Source organism: Bacillus rossius, chromosome 2 (genome assembly GCF_032445375.1).
Source record: "Bacillus rossius redtenbacheri isolate Brsri chromosome 2, Brsri_v3, whole genome shotgun sequence".
NCBI classification, from domain to species: Eukaryota; Metazoa; Arthropoda; class Insecta; order Phasmatodea; family Bacillidae; genus Bacillus; species Bacillus rossius.
In genome coordinates, this window is record NC_086331.1 from 23614186 (window position 1) to 23633652 (window position 19467).

A 19467-nucleotide genomic window follows, 5' to 3' on the forward strand; every position below is an offset into this window, starting at 1 on the left:
TCAGAGCGTGATTCAAAAATATGTGAGGAAGTGAAACTAATGCATTTGTATCTGTATTTTTACCCCTAAAAGTATTAATAAGCCAAAATAAAATAATTGTGCTGTATGGGTATAACTTGGTTCTGTGAAAACTGGGAATTGTTCATCAGTGGGTGCTCTCCTTTTGAGAGTAAACACTCTTCTCATCATTACTATTAGTTAAAGAATATTTACTTATGTTAATTTAACACTGTGCCTCTTTTTCATTTGTAGTTCGTCACAAATATTTTCAAAATATATTCACCAAGTGTATGTAATACAATGGGTGTAAATGTATAATGCATGTGTTAAATATTATTAACTCTTGCTTGATTTCATAAACCCATTATATTACATTTGGTTAATATCTGTTGATAATATGAGAAACAGAACAAAAATTTATTTACATAAACAGCCCTTAACAAATTATATACAAATACCATCATAATGTGAAACTCTGCTTTAACACAAGTTCAAGTATAGAATTTAGGCTTTTACAATTGAAAATAATTAAAAATCTCTAAATGCATTTTTAAAAATCATAATAACCTTTTCAATCTTTCACTTAGAGGGTACTATGATTTTTGGTTTACCAGTAATTTACATTTTAAATGACTGGTTAGGTTAGGTTTATTTATTAAAAATACTGGGATATGTGTTGAATGGTAGGTTTGGTTATATTAGCTACATTAAACTACATTAAGACAGTGTATATGTTTGGTTAGGTTAAGTAAGCCATATTAAAAATTAAAAAAAATATTTTGATGGGTGGTTAGGTGAAGTATGTTACATTAAAAATACTGTAAAAATACTGGTTAAAAATTAATTATTTAAGATGTAGCTAAGTTACCATTCACCGGTTTTTACAGTATTTTTAATATAGCTTATATAACCTAACCAACAATATTATTTAATTTTACATGGTTTGTCATGTACTGAACTACTGGTTAAAACTCAAACTAATGGTAAACTATTTGAAGTATCACAACATATTTTTAAAAAAATTATTTAAAAAACACGTGAGAAATGTAATCTAAACATTTGTATCTGTTTCGGTACTCTTAAGTGCATTAATAAGCACAATAAAAAATTTGTGTTGCATGGTCCTGCGAGTAATTTTGAGCTATTCAGCTGTGAGTGCTTTCCTTATGAGATTAAATGGTGCCCGTATAGCGGATACTTTATTATTTTCATTACCTTCATTTATGTAGCAGGTAACTTGTCATGGTATTGTACTTTTATTCTTGTTGCAAGTTAGCCCACTCATTGCTGAACAATTACATTGAACAATGAAAATTTGCTGGTCTCATTGCTATCATTCTACTGATACCTGCTAAATGTTGATTATAGCTATTTCTTAAAATCTCTGTAGGCCTCCTGATCTTGAAAAATTATAATCAGGACTTTAAATGGTATTTGAACATGTGTTCTGCTGAATGTGAATTCAGTGTTTTACCATTTTTCACCTCAGCCAGTAAAAACCTGTATTATTAATTTTTACACTGGAAACTTAATACACAAAATAGTTTCACAGATTTATACTTTTACTGTTATACATTTATAAATAATTTCAAAGCCCCACATTATTAAAAAATTTTCTCTTCACTCTACAGTCTTACCTGTTTCATAGAATAGAGAACAAGTTAAAATAAAAAAACTAAACTTATTTTGTCATGTGAGAATAACCAAGGTTACTGATAAAGTAAGGCAAGAATAGCTGATAACTTTAATCTCACTTGGTAGAAATGCATCTCATATACAGTAATAATATTCCTGAAAATGTTTTTAATTATTATCATATAGTCATTCTGCATTAAATCAACAATTAGTGGTTGCTTGACCATTTTAAAATCTTTCATTTTTTTACCAATTAAAGCCCTATTAATAAATATCTGAATACTATATCAATTTAATTTTTATATGCCATTATTTTGTATCATGGCTCGATTATCTTTGCCATTGCATGCAGGTACAGGATGTTATAACGGTTACTTATATACAAAAAAAAAAGTTTAAGCGCCAATTGTAGTTTTTGTTTTATTTTTCAAAGTAGAATGCTGCACTGACAAATCCAATCACTTTCAAAATTTTTTTCATTCATTCAACTCGTACATCCGCTTGTCGAGAATTGCTCGCAGCTCGGGCGATGTTAATTAACGAAAAATAACGTAGGTTGAGTCCTTCAGTAACACACTACTCTAAGTACACGATATCAGTGCGGCCTCAAACGTGGCCTCACCCAGCGAAAATGAATTTCGCCATGAGCCAAATGCCGACATCGGTAGCTGCAAATTCTAATTAAAAATGTCCAAAAAGTTCCAAAAACAACAAATGATTAAATTACTATCTTCGGCATGGCTCGAGCTACCGACGTTAAATTTATCCTTCTCAATTACTACATATTTTGTGAGAATCCACCGAACGCGCCCTCCTGGTGCAGCGATCGACAGACAACTGGTGAAATAATGGCACTGGTTCCTCCACGCAGGAAGGTCAGTCACATGACCTCACCGACCAATCACATACACTCTTCACTCACACTAAAAATTACAAACCAATCAGAACACATAACATATACACTGAAAACCATTTCCACACATAGAAACAGGGGATTCACTTTCTCCTTCTCTCTCCAACACTGTGGGAGAGTAGTTCTCCTCCAGTTCCCACGTAGTGGCGAGATATCGTTTCTGTCTCTCTCTTGGTGGGGAATAACCGTTTCTATCTCACTCGCACTCATAGGTCTCATATGCCTGCCTCTTTCTAATACATCCCACACTAAGTCCATTGTTCTAGAACATTAGGTTACAGCAATCATAATACAAATTACTTGACAAAATTAAACTTATTTAGAAAAACCTGAAAAAGTAGGCCAAAACAGGCAAAAATCAAGTACAACTTATTTGTGAACAATTACATAAAAAATAATAATGATTTAAAATGTTTGTACATGCATGAAAACAGTTTAAAAGAAAAATATTTAGCTAGGAGGGCAGGGGTCTTGCAACGTTACAATGTTATAGAGGTTTTGAGAAAAAATATATGGTTTTCCTTGTCTAAAAGTTTCTTGTTTTTGCTGATAAAAAATGTTATAGGTTTTAATATAATGTACGGTATTAAAAAAATATAAATAAATGTTTTTCAACCTAAGAAAAATGACCTTGCTTTATGCCCAAAATTTGAACAAATTCAGCATTTTTCATGACATGTTAAGCGGAACTTGCGGTTGGTTGGAAGAACAAGACCAAATTTCTTTTTGCATTAACTACGGCTGGAGTACCTTCCAGCAGTGTTGCTCTTATGTATGGGTTTTAAACCCTTTCTGCTTTTTATTTTGCTTCAAATTTTAAAATTTTACTAATTTCAGGGTCAAAATCTTCAAGATAATTTTCTGTTTATATAACAAATACTTGTGAAATTGCTCATAAAAATTTGCAAGTTTTATTTTGTGGTTCACACAGGTTTAAATTACAGATTTTGAAACGTGTGTTAAATTTTTAAATATTTAAGCTCATATAATTGAACATTTTTTTAATTGTAGATCATTACAAAAAAAAGATTTTTGAAATTACAATTAAATTACTCTGAACGTAATGTGTTTAATAAGTCTTATTTAAAAAAATTACCATACCAGTCTCTACACAGATTGAAATTCACTTTTACAACTGAGATGTTAATTTTAATTTGTGAAAGTGGTCTAGAAATATCTGGCTCTTCTGTAATATTAAATGTTATTCCTATTATTGTCATGAACACTATAGGTCAGCGGACAAACAAAACATTCTTCAAACCCATAAGACTTCATCGTTTGTAAATGCAAAGCTTGTTGATGGACTACCTGGTTTTTTTGAACACTACTTTGATGTAATTTTTTTCCTTTCAAACCTCACAAACTTATGTAATGTAACATTTGTTATCATAAACTCAAATATTGTCCTTCACTGATATGTCACTGATTTGGAACATTCCAGCAGTTTGATCAATAGTAGGTATATACACTTAGTGTTTTTTGATGAATGATATTAAAATGATGCTGACTTGTATTTTTGACCTGTCCTTTGGTACATATCAATTATGGTCTCTAGTGCTTTCAATTCTTTTGGCATCATGAAGCCAATTTTTAAATGTAACTCTACCTTTCAAATTTCACTTTCTTGTACAAAGTCAAAGTCGGTACCTTTCTTAAAATGTACAAAAAAAAACAAACTTTACGGCTGTGGTCCGGGTTGCGCGGTAGTCAGCCTTGTTTTCAACATTTGTTTTGAATTTCGGCAGCCACAGTCGTCGGCATTCCGCCCAAGATGGGGCGTAAGTGATTTTTTTAGCCGCCATCCCAAGGACAACTTTGTCCATGGCCTGTACCATCGATGCACAGCAATTTCGTGACTTATCTGTGAGATGTAAAATGAGTAATTGAATATTAAGAATGTTTTGGACAGTATCAAAATTACTAAACATTCAAATTTTTGATCAGGGAAATGTTTTTTGTGTTGTTATGAAAACTGTGTGCACCGTTTTAAATATTGTGTAATGGGGGACTGTGTTTTGTTTTTGTGCAGATTAAAAAATTAATCTATGTAAAGTTTCTTCTAACTCTGTTTATTCACTAAAAATTGCATAAACAAATGCATACTTAACCTCAAAAAATTTAAAACATCATCAAATAATTTGGGTGAACATTCTCATTATTTATTATTTTTGAAGTGTTTTATGAATGTTGCAAGTCAGGTCGTCTTTTAGCCAGGCCGTTGTGAGTTGTAATATATGGCACCTCACTTTGGGCGCCAATTGTAACACTACAGACCTCCCGGGCTAGCTCAAAATTCTGCCTGAAATGGATATTCATAAACACTTGCATAAATAAATTTGGAGCTGAAAAGTCAAGTTATTTCCGAAGAAATTGGTACGGTTGTTGATTCTTTACTGAAATAATGTCTCTCAGACACAAACTGATATTAACATATTTTTATTTGTTCTTGTAGAAATTTCACAGTCATTGTGGAAGCCATGTTGCAACCACCCGAAAAAGTATATATAGGATTTACAAACACGTTGTACATAACCTCTTCACTGATCACTGCACCAACAAGTTCACTGTTTGCAGGTACCAAAGAATGAATAATTAAGTACATATAGTTCATAGTTAAGTCCCGTGGTTACACCCTTACGGTATGAAGCTCAAAGACTATGTCTTTGGAACAAAGCCGCGATCACTCGAGCTTTGTATTGGGCTGTACCCGACGACTGTGGTCGAAAATTACTAGATTCAAAGGTCCAAACACGAAAACAGGTTGATTATATGCGGTAGTGCCCGGAATACAGCTGCAAAATTCACTCTTAACTTACATACCTATTAGCTTTTTTGAGGCCTTGCTAAACTGCACCCTACTGGTACCTCATCCAGACAAACATTACCTGAGGCTACGTGCAGGTGCGTACCACCCGGACAACTAAGCTGGTGCACGGCCTCACAGCCAATCACAGCACAGCACTCCTAAAACCATAGCAGGATACAATTTCTTACACCTCGTGAGCCATTTTTGACAAAGATTACACTAAGAAAAAAATTGTGTGGTCTTGTTTACCTTACGTTTAAGCAGTCACAAAAATTCCTTACCAAATTACCAGCAATTATGGGCGCATAGCAACAGCCGCCGACGTCTTCCAATACTTTTTCCCATAGTTACAGAATTTTACGTCTCTCCCTCATTTCCTACTTGTGCAACAGACCAAACTATTGCATCAGTTTTCAGACAAAGAATCATGGCAAAATCCAAGTATTAAAAAAATTACTTTAATATTCTCATTTATGAACAAAGTAAAACAAAAACATACTTAAATATGTTTTTATCACATATAAACATAAAATTACCAACAAACACGTAGACAAAGACCTAGCAACTTATTTATTACAAAACAAGCATATCATCCCAATAATTTGAAAAACATGAAATAATTTAAATTATGATTATAAAATTATGGTATTCACAGGAATATTTCTTAAAAGGAATAAAAATATATTATTTAAATTGTATCAGAAAAACATACCATAGTATTGAGTATAAGACAATATAATTAATTATTAATTAAATCATTTAATAAATGGGGAGGGCACACTCTTACAGCATTAAAGGGGATAGACTCATATACTCCTTGCCACGAGTTTGTCAATTGCCACTCCTACCTTCTTTCTGATAGCAAATGGCATTGACTGACTTTTTCTAAAGATAGGCTTGGCTTCATCTTTAAGGGTGATAGTTACTGGTGGACAGTTATACTGTCCCAGATCACGTTTGTCAAACACTCTAGGATATTTTTATATCAGGACCATTACCCACCGGTTTTCACCTTGCACTGAACTTGACCCATTCCCATCTACCCCATCCGCATTCATTTTTCCCTCAGTCATTGTAAATATATACCCTAAACTGAAATATCCAATGTATGAAACCAATTTTTTCCACGAAAACTGGGCCCATTACCCTCAGATCCCAACAAGGGAAGCATCACATTTCTTCTGTTACTCTCACTCACCTCAACCCTTTTCTTTATTTTTACCTTCAACTGTTCTCGCGATCACGTGCGCAAGGCAATATTACAATTGTGCAAGAATGGCCGTTCCAGCCACACAGATTTGTATGTCTCCTCGCTGATAACTGAAAAACTGGCGTCCGTATTTACTTTCATTCTGTGATTGTGTCCATCGAGCAACAGATTTACAACTAATTGTGCTCTAGTTTTCAATGCCTGAAGGTTATACAAACTGTACACTGCCTAAGTGCCATCATGCTCTTGCTCCTGTAGGCATAATTGCCTTATCAGACAGCATGTGCATCCTGCCAGTGTTAACTGTTCCACCTACCTTTCCTTGCATGCTACTGTTTGAGTTTAGCTTCTTTTTCTTAATTGATGCATCTTCCATGTGACCTCGCCTGTAACAGTAATGGCATGCTGTCATTACATGCATACAATATTCTTCTGAATATATGGTACCGAACATCACTAACACGCTAACATGGCTGCTTAAGTGATTAGTGGAGATATTTTCTTCTCTCTACAAGCTCCATCTGCTTGCCCTAGTCTGTACCTCTTTCTCCTGAAACCACATGCACTGCACTGTGGTCACTATCACATAGACGTACCTCTGTACTTGTCTCACTTCTTAAGTGTGACAAATTCCTCCCTGCCGCCTCTGCTGTCATCACAATGTGAACAGCATCCTTTAAAGTGAGCCTATTCTTATCAACATGGTGTGCTGTACTGCCCTGTCCTGCATTGCACACACCAGCCAGTCACGTAATATTTGTTACAGATTCGGGAACATGCAATTGTTCTTAAGCGTTGCAACTCTGCTAAATACTCTGCTATACCTTTCCCTTCAGGTTGATCTTGTTTGAAAAATTAGTATGTCTCCACGATCTCAATGAGATTCTGCTCAAAATGCGCAGTGAGCTTGGTAAACACTTCACTGAGTTACACCGTATCAGTTTCTTTAGGTGCAATTAGACACATGACCAAGTCGGACAGTACGACCCACAAACGGTAAAATTACACCGCACGCTTTCCGTCATCGGTGTCTATTTTATTTGCAATAAAATAAACCTGGAATGTTTCCCGATATGACTTCCATATGTCCCGACCTGCCAGGAGTTCTCCAGTCACTCTGACGGTAGCCATCATGCTATCTATTTAGCCCCATAATCCATATTCTCGCAGGCATTCTTACGAACAGTCCTTATTGCCACTGTTATGTCTGCACCTAATACTTAATCACCTAATGGGTTGCAATTCTCATTGACCCAAACATCGCCGTTTGTTTACTGCACAACCAACCTAGATATTTTACATTACAATGTCATACGTAGCAATTATGTTATTTCTTGACAATATATGCTGAAAGCTTAAACTTTGTTCCCTTAAATTCAAGAATATTTAGTATACTGTAAGTTTCTTAAGTTAATAAATGAGGTTTAAGTTATGTAATAGATATGAAAATGTTTTCCACTAAATTGTATCTTTATTATTCCAGTTTAATTTTTTAAATTCTCTCAGTTGTTACAATGGTGAGTAGGATACTGTAATTGTTTTGGATGTTTTGTTTTTAATATGCAGGATCGTGATGCATTGTCCAGATTCAGCTCAAGAGGTGATTTATCACCTCGTGTGTTAGTTGAATACCTAGATTTGCCAGCACTTACATCAGTGCCGGATGATAGAGAGGATGTTAGAAACACAGCGTCGTACGATTCGTCGTCCGATGACCCAGATGAAGCTACGGAACCTACTCCACAAGATGGTGATCATGGCGAGGTTCGTAATATTTATTCTTACTATAACTTTATGTCAGAATGTAAGATAACACATCTGTTGTGGTTTTCATGATGTAAAATAGGTCTTAGATGTATATTCAATACTCAACAACATTCCTGTTAGATAATGTACAGTGCAATGCACTGTAAAATACTGATTGAAGCTTTCATTAAAATCTGGAAGTAATAACACCGAGGGTATTAAGGCATCTATTTATTTCCTAAAAATATTCTTTTAGTTCTTCACCCAATACAAAATTTATAAATTATCTCCCTTCTGAGTCATTCCATATCAAATCAACCAATGAAAAATTAATTTAGAAACTTAATGTTTCAGATTTATATGATTTTTTGTATATTGGTAATATCAACTAAATACATTATAAATCTATTTTTTCTAAAAAAAATATCTTGAGTAGTTTTTTTTGTATAAATTTTTGAAAATTGCAAAAATAGCCAATTTTAGCAATGTTTTGGATCACTCAAATACTTGTAGGTTTCCAACTAATGGTGCTAGAAGGCTGTTTGACAGCTCATTTTAAAGGTCATTGAATGGGCTTCAATTTAATATGTAACATGACCAACTTTGGAAAAAAAAATAATTTTTATTTGTTTTCAAATTTTTTAATATTGAATTTATAAAAAACACCATTTTCGATTTTTTTTTTTAAAAAAAGTATGTTATTGCTACATATATTGGTTAGATTTGTGCCAAATTTCAAGGTGGAGAATCAATGGGATCATGAGTAAATAAAAATTAGAAGTTTAGTAGATGCTTAAGGGGGCGTGGTAGATAAATAAATGCTTTAAGCGTCAGTTGGACGTTATTGGTTTTTGGAAGACAAAATTGAAAAACTGCAAAACAACAATCCTACATAATGTTATTTGCCAACTTTATTAGCAGACGTCCTAAAAAGACAATTCTCGAGCGTTGTTTCTTCCGCAGCAATTAAATGTTCTAAATTACCAAGGCAGAAGTTTTGGCTTCAAGTAACCTTCAGTTTTTAATTAATGCATTTAGCTCTGGTTCAGATACCATGCCGCCTTAAGAAATAGTTGCAGCAAGGAAGAGTAGCATAATTTTACATAAAATTTTGACTTAGTAAAGTATTCAAATTTTATTGTTATAGACTAAAATTTTTTTACAAATTATAAAACATGGATAACAAATCTTACCTTACATTCATCCAGTGTTCTTTGATTAAACATTTGATCAATATGATAATACAAAGCACGTGATCTTCCTGAACATATGTAGCCTAAGTTCAAAGCACATGATCTTGCTGAAAGGATGTAGCTTAAGTTATAACTGACAAAACATATAATTGCTCATGAAAAAATCTGTTTAGTATATATTTAATTATTTACAGTTTTCACTTAGGTTGTGGCATACTTCGTTCAAGCAGGTCTGATGTCTCTACAATCTCTTCTTTAGTGAGTGTAAAAGTTCTCCCAGTTGCTGTACAAGGTTCAACCTTTTTAAGAAGATCTTCAGTTCTAATGTCTAGTATATCGGCTCTTGGTGTTGGATAAAAAAAGGAAGCAGCAGGTCCTTTGGGATGTAAAAAACTAACTTTAACTTCATTATTCTCATTATTTTTTGTCAATATACATGCAAGCCATCAAAAGTTATCATATTTCACAGTAACATATTTTGTCAGTTATAACTTAGGCTACATCCTTTCAGGAAGATCATGTGCTTTGAACTTAGGCTACATCTGTTCAGCAAGATCACGTGCTTTGTATTATCATATTGATCAAATGTTTAATCAAAGAACACTGGATGAATGTAAGGTAAGATTTGTTATTCATGTTTTATAATTTGTAATGATATGTCCCAAGTATGGGCACTTGACTGTATTTGTTTATATTATATCATATCTTATTTATTACTTACTAGATAACTATTTGTTATAACTTACAAAAAGCCAGCACATTTATTAACAACTTTTTCTAAACATCACATTTAATCAAAATATATAAAAAAAAAAACATTTTTATTTAAGTATATACATGATGAACAGAATAAAAGTATATGCACATTAACATTATATATCTTTGAAGAATTCGTAGCGAAGCTTTGTGTCAATAATTAACACACACAGCCGCCCAAAGATTGAACTTAGTTGCAAAGTGTTTACACAAACTGCTTATTGCAGCACATGCAAGTTTGCCATGCCCTGTAGCAGAAAAAATCAATTTTTTTTAACAGCTTGAGTATTTTTACATAGTTCATGCAGTTGAAATGTATTTTTGAAATGTCCAGCTGCCCCATCTGTAATGTACACTATTGAACTCAAACGTTCTAACTGGAAAAATTCTGAAATTTCCTGTTTTATAATCTCTAAAGCACAGAGAATGTGAACAGAGTCGGAGCTGTATCATCAGATACTACAACAATCATGTAAAAACTAAGTACTAAAGAAAATTTCTTAAATATTCTCATTTATGAGCAAAGAAAAAAAAATCATATTTAAAAATTGGTTAAAAAACATATAATAATAAATTTACCAACAAACAAGTAAACACAAAGGCTAGGGACTTATTTATTACACATCAAGCAATTCATCAGTATAACATGAAAAGGATTTAATAATATAAATTATGATTATAAAAAAGATTTCAAACACAGGAATTTTTCTTACATGGAATAAAAATGTATTATTTAAATTGTATTAGAACAACTAACTATAGTATTGATTATAGGACAACATATTGAATAATTAATTAAACCATTTAATAAATGGGTAGTACAGGGTCTTGCAGCATTACAAAGGAAAGGCTCATATACTCCTCTTGCCACAAGTTTGTCAAATGCTACTTCAACCATATGTCTGATAGCAAATGGCACTGACCAACTTTTTCTAAAGGTAGGCTTGGCTTCGTCTTTAGGGTGATAGTTACTGGTGGACTGACATGTCTCACTTCTGAAGTGCCACACATTCTTCCCTGCCGCTTCTGTTGCCATGGCCTTGTCAACAGCATCTTTTAAAGTGAGCTTATTCTCACCAAGAGTGTGTGCTATACCGCCCTGTCCTGCATTCCACACACCAGCTAGTTCTGTAACATTGGTTCCAGATTCAGGAAGTTGCAATGCTTTGCAATTGTGCTAAATAAATGTTGATCTTGTTTGAAAAACTTGTACGTCTACTCGATCTCGCTGGGCTTCGTATCAAAGTGCACCGTGAGCTTCGTAAACACTTCTCTGAGTTGCACCTCATCAGTTTTGTTAGGTACGGTTAAACACATTACCAAGTCGGACATCACCGACCCAAAAACTGTAAACAACATCGCACCCTTTGCGTCATCAGTGTCGATTTAATTTGAAACAAAATAAAACTGAATTGTTTCCCGATATAACCCCCACATGTCCCTATCAACCATGAATTCTCCAATCACACCGACGGTTGCCATCATGCTATCCATATAGCCTCATAACCCGTATTCTCGCAGGCACTCTTAAGAACAATCCTCATCGCCACTGTTAAATCTGCACATAATCCTTAACTACCTGATGGGTTGCAATTCTAATTGACTCAAATATTGCCGTTTGTTTACTGCACAACCAAGCATAACCTCTCACACCTCAGGCCGCCCGCCCTTTTGGCTACCAACCTAGATATTTTACATTAAAATGTCATACATAACAGTTATGTTATTTCTTGACAATATATGCTAAAAGCTTAAACTTTGTTTCCTTTAATAGAAGAAGAGTTTGTATATTGTAAGTTTCTTAAATAACAAAATGATGTTTAAATTATTTAATAGATATCATGATGTTTTGCAGTGAAGTAAATCATTATTTCAGTTTTATTTTTTTAAATCTCTCAGATGTTACAATGGTGAGTCGGATACTGTAATTTGATTTTAATGTTTTGTTTGGCTTTTAGAAATTGCAAGATCCCGAAAATACCGGCTCAACAGATGATAAGTCATCCCATCATATAGTTCAGAGGATAAATACGCCATGTCATACAAAATCACCAGAGGATATGGTGGAAGTAAGAGACCCAACGCCAAATGTTTCGTCGGATGACACAGATGAGTGGATAGAAGTCACTCCAATTATTGGTGAACTTAACAAGGTTAATATTCATTCTTACTATGACTATGCGAGAATGTGAAATAACATATTTATTGTTGTTTTCACAATGTAACATTTGTCTTAGAAACATTTGTTTGGAAACTACAGCACCCGAGGGCTGTAAGGCATCTTTTATTTCCGTAATATATTCTTTTAGTTCTTCACCTCATACAAAATTTATTAATTTTTTTCCTTTCTCAAATATTTAAGGATGCGACCTATTCAGATGATTGTGGAACAAATTTAGCATAGTATCCATTAAATTTCAAAATTTTCTCACCCCACTAACATTTTTGTGAGTACTAAAGATTGTGCTATAATTGTTCTTGTCACGATTAAGCATCATTTCTTAATTTTGTACAATGTACCCAAGAAGCTTTGCATGGTTAAGCCCCCAAATGACCTTATTCTGATTTACGGAGATGACCGCTTCATTCAAAGATGTGACATGATTAAGATGTTCAGCCTCATTCTCGCTATAAATCATCATCAATACAAATTACCTCGAAGTTGCCATTGTATGGTCTCAACACTTTCTTCAGAGCACAACACAAGGATTGTGCTCCTAACGAAACACTGAAGGGAACCCGATTTCATTCTTTAACTCCCTGTGGCATCACAAAGGCAAAAACATGTTTCTTGTCGGGATGTAATTGACACTGGTGTTATGCGTAATTCTGATCAAGTACGGTGATCCACTTACCTCCAGCAATGTTGAAAAATATTTCCTCTCCTGCTAATTGGAAAGGGATCTACCAATATATGTTAGCCAAACTCCCTACAATTAATCAGAAGCCTGTATTTCATTTATGCACCGGGAAGGTTGGGCTCTTGTTCATGCTCTTAGAAGAAGGAAATACTTTTACTTTCTTATAAGTGTTTCCATAATTCCTTTTGCTTTGTGAGACCACTTTGTAGGGGATCTGCAGTACATGTATGATGTCCTTAAATGGTACTAGATAAGTCTCCTCCTCATGTGATCCTGTTTTATTTGTTATGACATCGAAAATTCCTTACACAAACCCTTAATAGATTATTGTACGAGTATATTTCAGGCAGATTAATAATTTATTAAAGGTTTATATAAAAATCATTGAAAAAACTACCCATATTGCTCCAACCTAATAGTAACAAAATATGTAAATTTAACTTAAATTCTTTTCCTTAATTTGTAAAAAATTCTCTATTTTCCCTTGCTATCGTATGAAGTTACAAACAATCATAAGTTAAGTAGCTGCAGCCACAAAATGAAAAAGAAATAAGAGTACAGGTATCTCTGAACTGTTTAGCAGAGCACTCTATTCCTTCATTAACAATTAATTGTTACATAATAACCAAAATAGTCACTTAAGCCAAGCTTTAATTTACAGATGGAGGACTAAAATGTAAATTTGTAAAAAATTAACAAAGAAAACCCACTTTAATTTTTATGGTTTTGTTTTTCTATTGAAGTGGGAGGTGGTATAGTGGTAGGCACCGCGATATGGTTTTACTCGGTTGACTTGTACTAGAATAGATCTGAAGGGCAGCTGAAGTATAAGGGTGTTGGAAGAACACACTACCAACATGGGTAAAATCCATTCCAGACTTACTAGAATTTCTTCAACAGAAATACTAGATGCCTATTCAATACTTTCTTACGACGGATTTCTTGTGGTAGGGAGGCTTGCTGCGGAAGTGATGCATGGTTGCATTATGTCACTGTTTTCCACATATCACTGAGGTTTTTTTCGCTATCTCGAAGACGTGCCTGTTACTATCTAAAGAAGTTACATTCAAGTGTGTGTACAGGGTAGATATTTTAATGCAAATTGACAATATTGTAGTGGCTGATCGGTGAACTTGCATGTACTTGGCTGTTATAGGCAGCACAAACATATGGCAAATAGACATTCCAGTTATTGCAACTGTTGACATGATGACAGTTCATCAACTTAGTAATTGTTCGATGAACTCTTTGACTTCTGCCGTATCCCTAGGGATATCCTGGAATAATTCTTAACTTTTGCACACGTAACAGTAAGCATATCTGTGTCATTAGTTCAGAGAGAAAGTTGTTCACCTTGATGTAAATTTATTGCATCAGGAACTTGAGTTTTCAGATTTTAGTTCAAATCAAATATTAGCTGTATTTTCATATGTTTCAGGTGAATGTGGTTTTCATTACCAAATATCTAGAAAAAGGATTGATAATTGTTTGAAAATAATGATTTTCTCTTGTGTTTCAGCATAGGATAAACAATATCTAGACTTAACCTCTGAAAAGCTCTTAATGTTTCTGGCAGTTCAGTGCGACACATTTCTTTCTGCTGGCTATGCTGTCATGCTGTTGTTAACAGCATCCTTTAAAGTGGGCTTATTCTTGCCAATATGGTGTGCTGTATCGCCCTGTCATGCATCCCACACACCTGCTGGTCCCGTAACATTTGTTCCAGATTTGGGAAGTTGTAATGCATACTTAAGCATCGCAACTGTGCTATATACACTGCTATACCTTCCCTTTACGTTGATCTTGTTTTAGAAATTTGTACGTCTTTACGATCTCGAGGGGCTTGGGCTCAAAGTGCACCATGAGCTTTGTAAACAAGTTGTAAGTTGCACTTAATCAATTTTTTTAGGTGCGATTAAACACATTACCAAGTCGAACAGCACCAACCCAAAAACTGCAAAAGCCATCGCACGCTTTGCATCAACGGTGACGATTTTATTTGCAATAAAATAGAACTTAATTGTTTCCCAATATGACCCCCACGTGTCCCGATCCACCATGAATTCTCCAATCACACCGACGCTAGCCATCATGCTATCGACATAGCTCCATAATCCTTATTCTCGCAGGCTCTCTTACAAACACTGTTATGTCTGCACTGTTCCTTAACTACCTGATGGATTGCAATTCTCGTTGCCCAAACATCGCCGTTTGTTTACTGCACAACCAACCATAACCTTTCACACCTTCGGCCGCCTGCGCAGTTGGCTGCAAACCTAGAAATTTTACACCACAGTGATAATCATTATATTTATGTTATTTTTTGACAATATATGCTGATAGATTATACTTTATTCCCTTATATTCAGGAATAATTTGTATATTATAAGTTTTTTTAATAGCAAAATGTGGTTTAAATTATGTTGTAGATGTGATGATGTTTACCACTAAACTATAGTATTATTATTCCATGTTTTATTTTTTTAATTCTCTCAGTTGTTACAATGGGGAGTAGGATACTTTAATTTTTTTAAATGTGTTGTTTTGTTTTCAGAATTTGCAGGATCCCGAATTATTAACCATAGCCACACCTTCAGTTAGTACATCGTCCCATGATGTAGTTCAGACGGTAACTCCACCAGGTTATTCATTATCAATGTATGATATAGTGAAAGTAAGAGCCCGAAAGCCAAAAGGTTCGACATCTGACATCACAAGTAAAGCAACGGTACCTACTGGACAAGATGGTGATCATGGCAAGGTTTGTAATATTCTTATTATTACTTTATGTGAGAATGTAAAATAATACATTTGTTGTTTTTACAATGTGTCATTTGTCTATAGTCGATACACCTCAACACTATTAAAAATACAGATACAATTCAATTTTAAAGTGAATTAGGTACGTATTGAAGCTTTCAAAAAACTGGAAGTTAACAACAACTGAGGAGTGTAAGGCATCTATTTATTTCCTTAAAATGTTATTTTTGTTCTTCACCCCATACAAAATTATTAATTTACTCCCTTCTTTAAATATTGAAGGAGGCGGCCTTTTCAGATGATTGTGGAACAAATTTAGCATATTATCCATCATATTTTGAAAATTTCTACCCGACGAACATTGTTTTGAGTAGTAAAGGTTGTGATATAACTGTTCTTGTTCGGATCAAATATCATTTTCCCATTTTGTACAATGAACCCAAGAACTTTTGCATGGTTGAGCCCCCATATGACCTTATCCTGTTCACGGAGATGCCCGCTTCCTTAAAAGATCTGACATGATTAAGATGTTCACCCTCATTCTCACTGTAAATCTTCATCTCTATATTTAATCAAAGAATGGTCTTAACACTTTTTCCAGAGCATAGCACAAGGATTGTGCCCCTAACAAAACACTTAATGCAGGGTGGCCACTAGCCTTGATTTTTGGGAAAAGCGGGATGTATGCATGAATCTTCGTCGTCTGGAAAAAACCTGAAATTATGCATAAAATACATTTTGTCGCCGGGAATTTCATTTTCACTTTCACAGATAATATGTCTGCTAGTCTTACAGGTTATATCAAATTCAGACTTTTGATGATATTAGAATTTTATTTCAAATTAACAAAAGACCAGTAATTCTTATTACTGTTTGTTAATTGGTTGCAGTTATGCTTTAAAGTGGTTTTGTCAACTTTGATTAATTTTAACGACTACGTCCATATTGAAAATTGGCGGCTGATCACCAAACAATTGAATACCTTAACGTCCTTGGGCATTCGCATCGTCAACGGTTTAAATTGTAGACGTACAGTGAATATGATTTTTAATACCTATAAAGTGCATCCAAATTATTGAGACGTTGCTTATGAGATGTTAATTTTACCTAATGGTTTTTTTTTCCTATTTATTGAATTTCGTATACAGCTTCCGTCCAATTTTATGATATGATGCAATAAATGCCCAGAATCTTTTTTCTTGTTTTAGTTTGTACAGACGAGCTACTACATTCCAAAATCGTTGTAGTTTGTGAAAAATATATTTTCGCCAAAATGCTGTTCAGAAGAGTTATTCTTATTTTTGTGCACAATGATCAAGTTGAGATGTTTATCTTCTCTTGTATGTCAATAGTGTTATGTTACGGTTTTGCATGGGGAAAATGTAAGTAAATTTTGTATCACAAATTGTTAATTGCATACTTAACTGGCTCTTTCAATACTGATAAAAAATATTTCTTACCATTTACATGTAAGAGTTCAAGCTTTGTTTCTTATCAGCTTAAACATATTTAAAGCCCTGGTACAATTAGGTGGTCTTCAGACGAGACCCTACCTGATTCTGAAATCGTATGTTTGTGATGTCACTCTTTATGTGTCAAGATTGTCAACTTTAATATTTGGGGTCATCAGCAGGCTGGCAGGGTGTGTGGATTCCATTTGCCATTGTTTTGTGATGACATGAACGACATATGCCAAATCAAAGGTTTATCCAATGTGCAAAGGTGCAGTAAACACTATTCGGGTTCATTGAAAATATATAATACATGAAATAATACATATTAACAAGCAAAAAGCAAAGTATTTTGTTAAAACATGCTCACTCACAAAATTTGGCTGGCTGAAAATGTGTTTGAGAGCATAAACAAGAGGGTGGTATTCACACATTTTTTACTTTTATTTTCTTTAATTATGTTGTATTTTATTTTGTTAGAAGGTATAGTTCTACCTAATAAAAAATTTATATTTATAAAATGTGCCACAAATAGTTAATGAAATGGCAATTTTTTGAAAGCTTATATTCATAAATAAAAATATGCAAGTATTTCGATGAGCACATGAAAATGTACATAGCCAATGTTTACTTTATTCGCAAACTCAGGATCTGCATTGACTAGAGCAGGAGCATAATAAATTTTTGCGTAGTTTTCTGGAGTGGTTCTTGCCTACCATTATTAGCTTTATTCTCAGCTATTAATAATGTTATGGCGTGCAACAAAATGTAAGATATATTAGCTTAATAATTTGAAATTAAAACTATGAATCTTAAAATATAAAAGTGCCCATGAATACTATTTAAATTTTTTCTGATATTTTAATAAGTAGCTTACGTTTCAGTAATAAGCCAATAAAGGCACATCAAAATTTAATCTGCCACATGACTATGTATTTTAATCATTTTTGTTTGGGTACATAGTTTGGGAATTATTCTATTCAAGTATATTTTTTTTTAAGTTCCAGCAGCTCAGAAACAATAATTATTTTGTTAATGCTGTCTTTTGTTGGAAAATAAGTATAGGGCATATGTCGTTAGTACATAACTTTATATCAGCATCTTAAATTTGCGTAGTTTCACCATAAAGCAAATTCCTCGAAAAACTTAATTTTTTCCTTGAAAAGCTGTAAATGTGCATGAATTTAAAAATCAAATTTTGGTGGCCACTCTGAAATGGAACCAGATTCCATGTTTTGTGTAGGGATGCAATTGATGGCTGTGAAGTGTTAGCAATCATTATCACTTATTATCATAATTACTATTTTTGGTCCATATTTTAGCCTGACCTAATATGTGTGTTTATCTGTTTAGGCAGAGATTATATTATATAACTTTTTCCAATAAAACAAGTAAAAGTAAATTAATAATACTATAAGGCTCTCCTTTAGTTATCAAATGTTTACAATAATTTCTGAAGGTATGCAAACTGCTAAAATTTAAAATTTCATCAATGATAATAACATTGATAAAACCTTTTTCAAACCTCACATAAAAATATATTAAATGGTAAGTTACAGTCCTAATGTAAAACATCACATCATATACAGTTATGACCTAAGAATGGATTAAACCCATCAGTAAGTGTTTTCGTTTAAATGACATAGAAGAATTTTTAAAGAAAAATTATTGTCTGATTATTTTCAGAAAAAAAAAATACTGTTACTGTTACTGCAATTAATAAAAAGTGAATACAAGACAATTGTAAATGTTTTTTTTTTACAAACAAAGTTGTGTCGTGCCAATTTAGACCTCACCGGCTAGCCATGCCCTGAATTGAAAAAATACATAAATACTTGAAACCAAATTAATCAGAAGTTGCATGCAGTTTGGTGTAAAGTTCTGTATATGGCTGTTAAATGAATCAAAACTATTATTGGTGATACTCAAAAGTGTTGAGATGATTTTTGATGTTTATTCTTCTTACCAAAAAAAGGATACATGTCCTTTACAAGTTAGCTCCGCACAAGGTCTACGCAGGCCTGCGCCTCATGTCTTGGGCCTAATTTCTAGTCAAACTTCCGAAACTTCAAAAGAAAACAAGGTTACAACTTAGTTGTGGCATCCAGACATGAAAATGTCTGCCTCTGTGCACTC

At 33.6% G+C, this 19467-nt stretch overlaps 1 protein-coding gene across 9 annotated transcripts in view; it reads left to right on the plus strand.

Moving 5' to 3' along the window:
• The window catches only part of LOC134529175 (uncharacterized), a 646085-nt gene that overhangs the window by 187177 nt on the left and 439441 nt on the right, over nucleotides 1-19467 (plus strand). For 8 of the 9 annotated variants that reach the window (XM_063363010.1, XM_063363001.1, XM_063363007.1 and 5 more), the window contains exons 3-5: nucleotides 8131-8328; nucleotides 12218-12412; nucleotides 15675-15881. In XM_063363010.1, coding sequence (XP_063219080.1) covers nucleotides 12320-12412; nucleotides 15675-15881 — 300 coding nt within the window. In that variant the 5' untranslated portion in view covers nucleotides 8131-8328; nucleotides 12218-12319. The remainder of the gene's footprint in view (nucleotides 1-8130; nucleotides 8329-12217; nucleotides 12413-15674; nucleotides 15882-19467) is intronic. The other variant, XM_063363009.1, reaches the window with a different exon arrangement.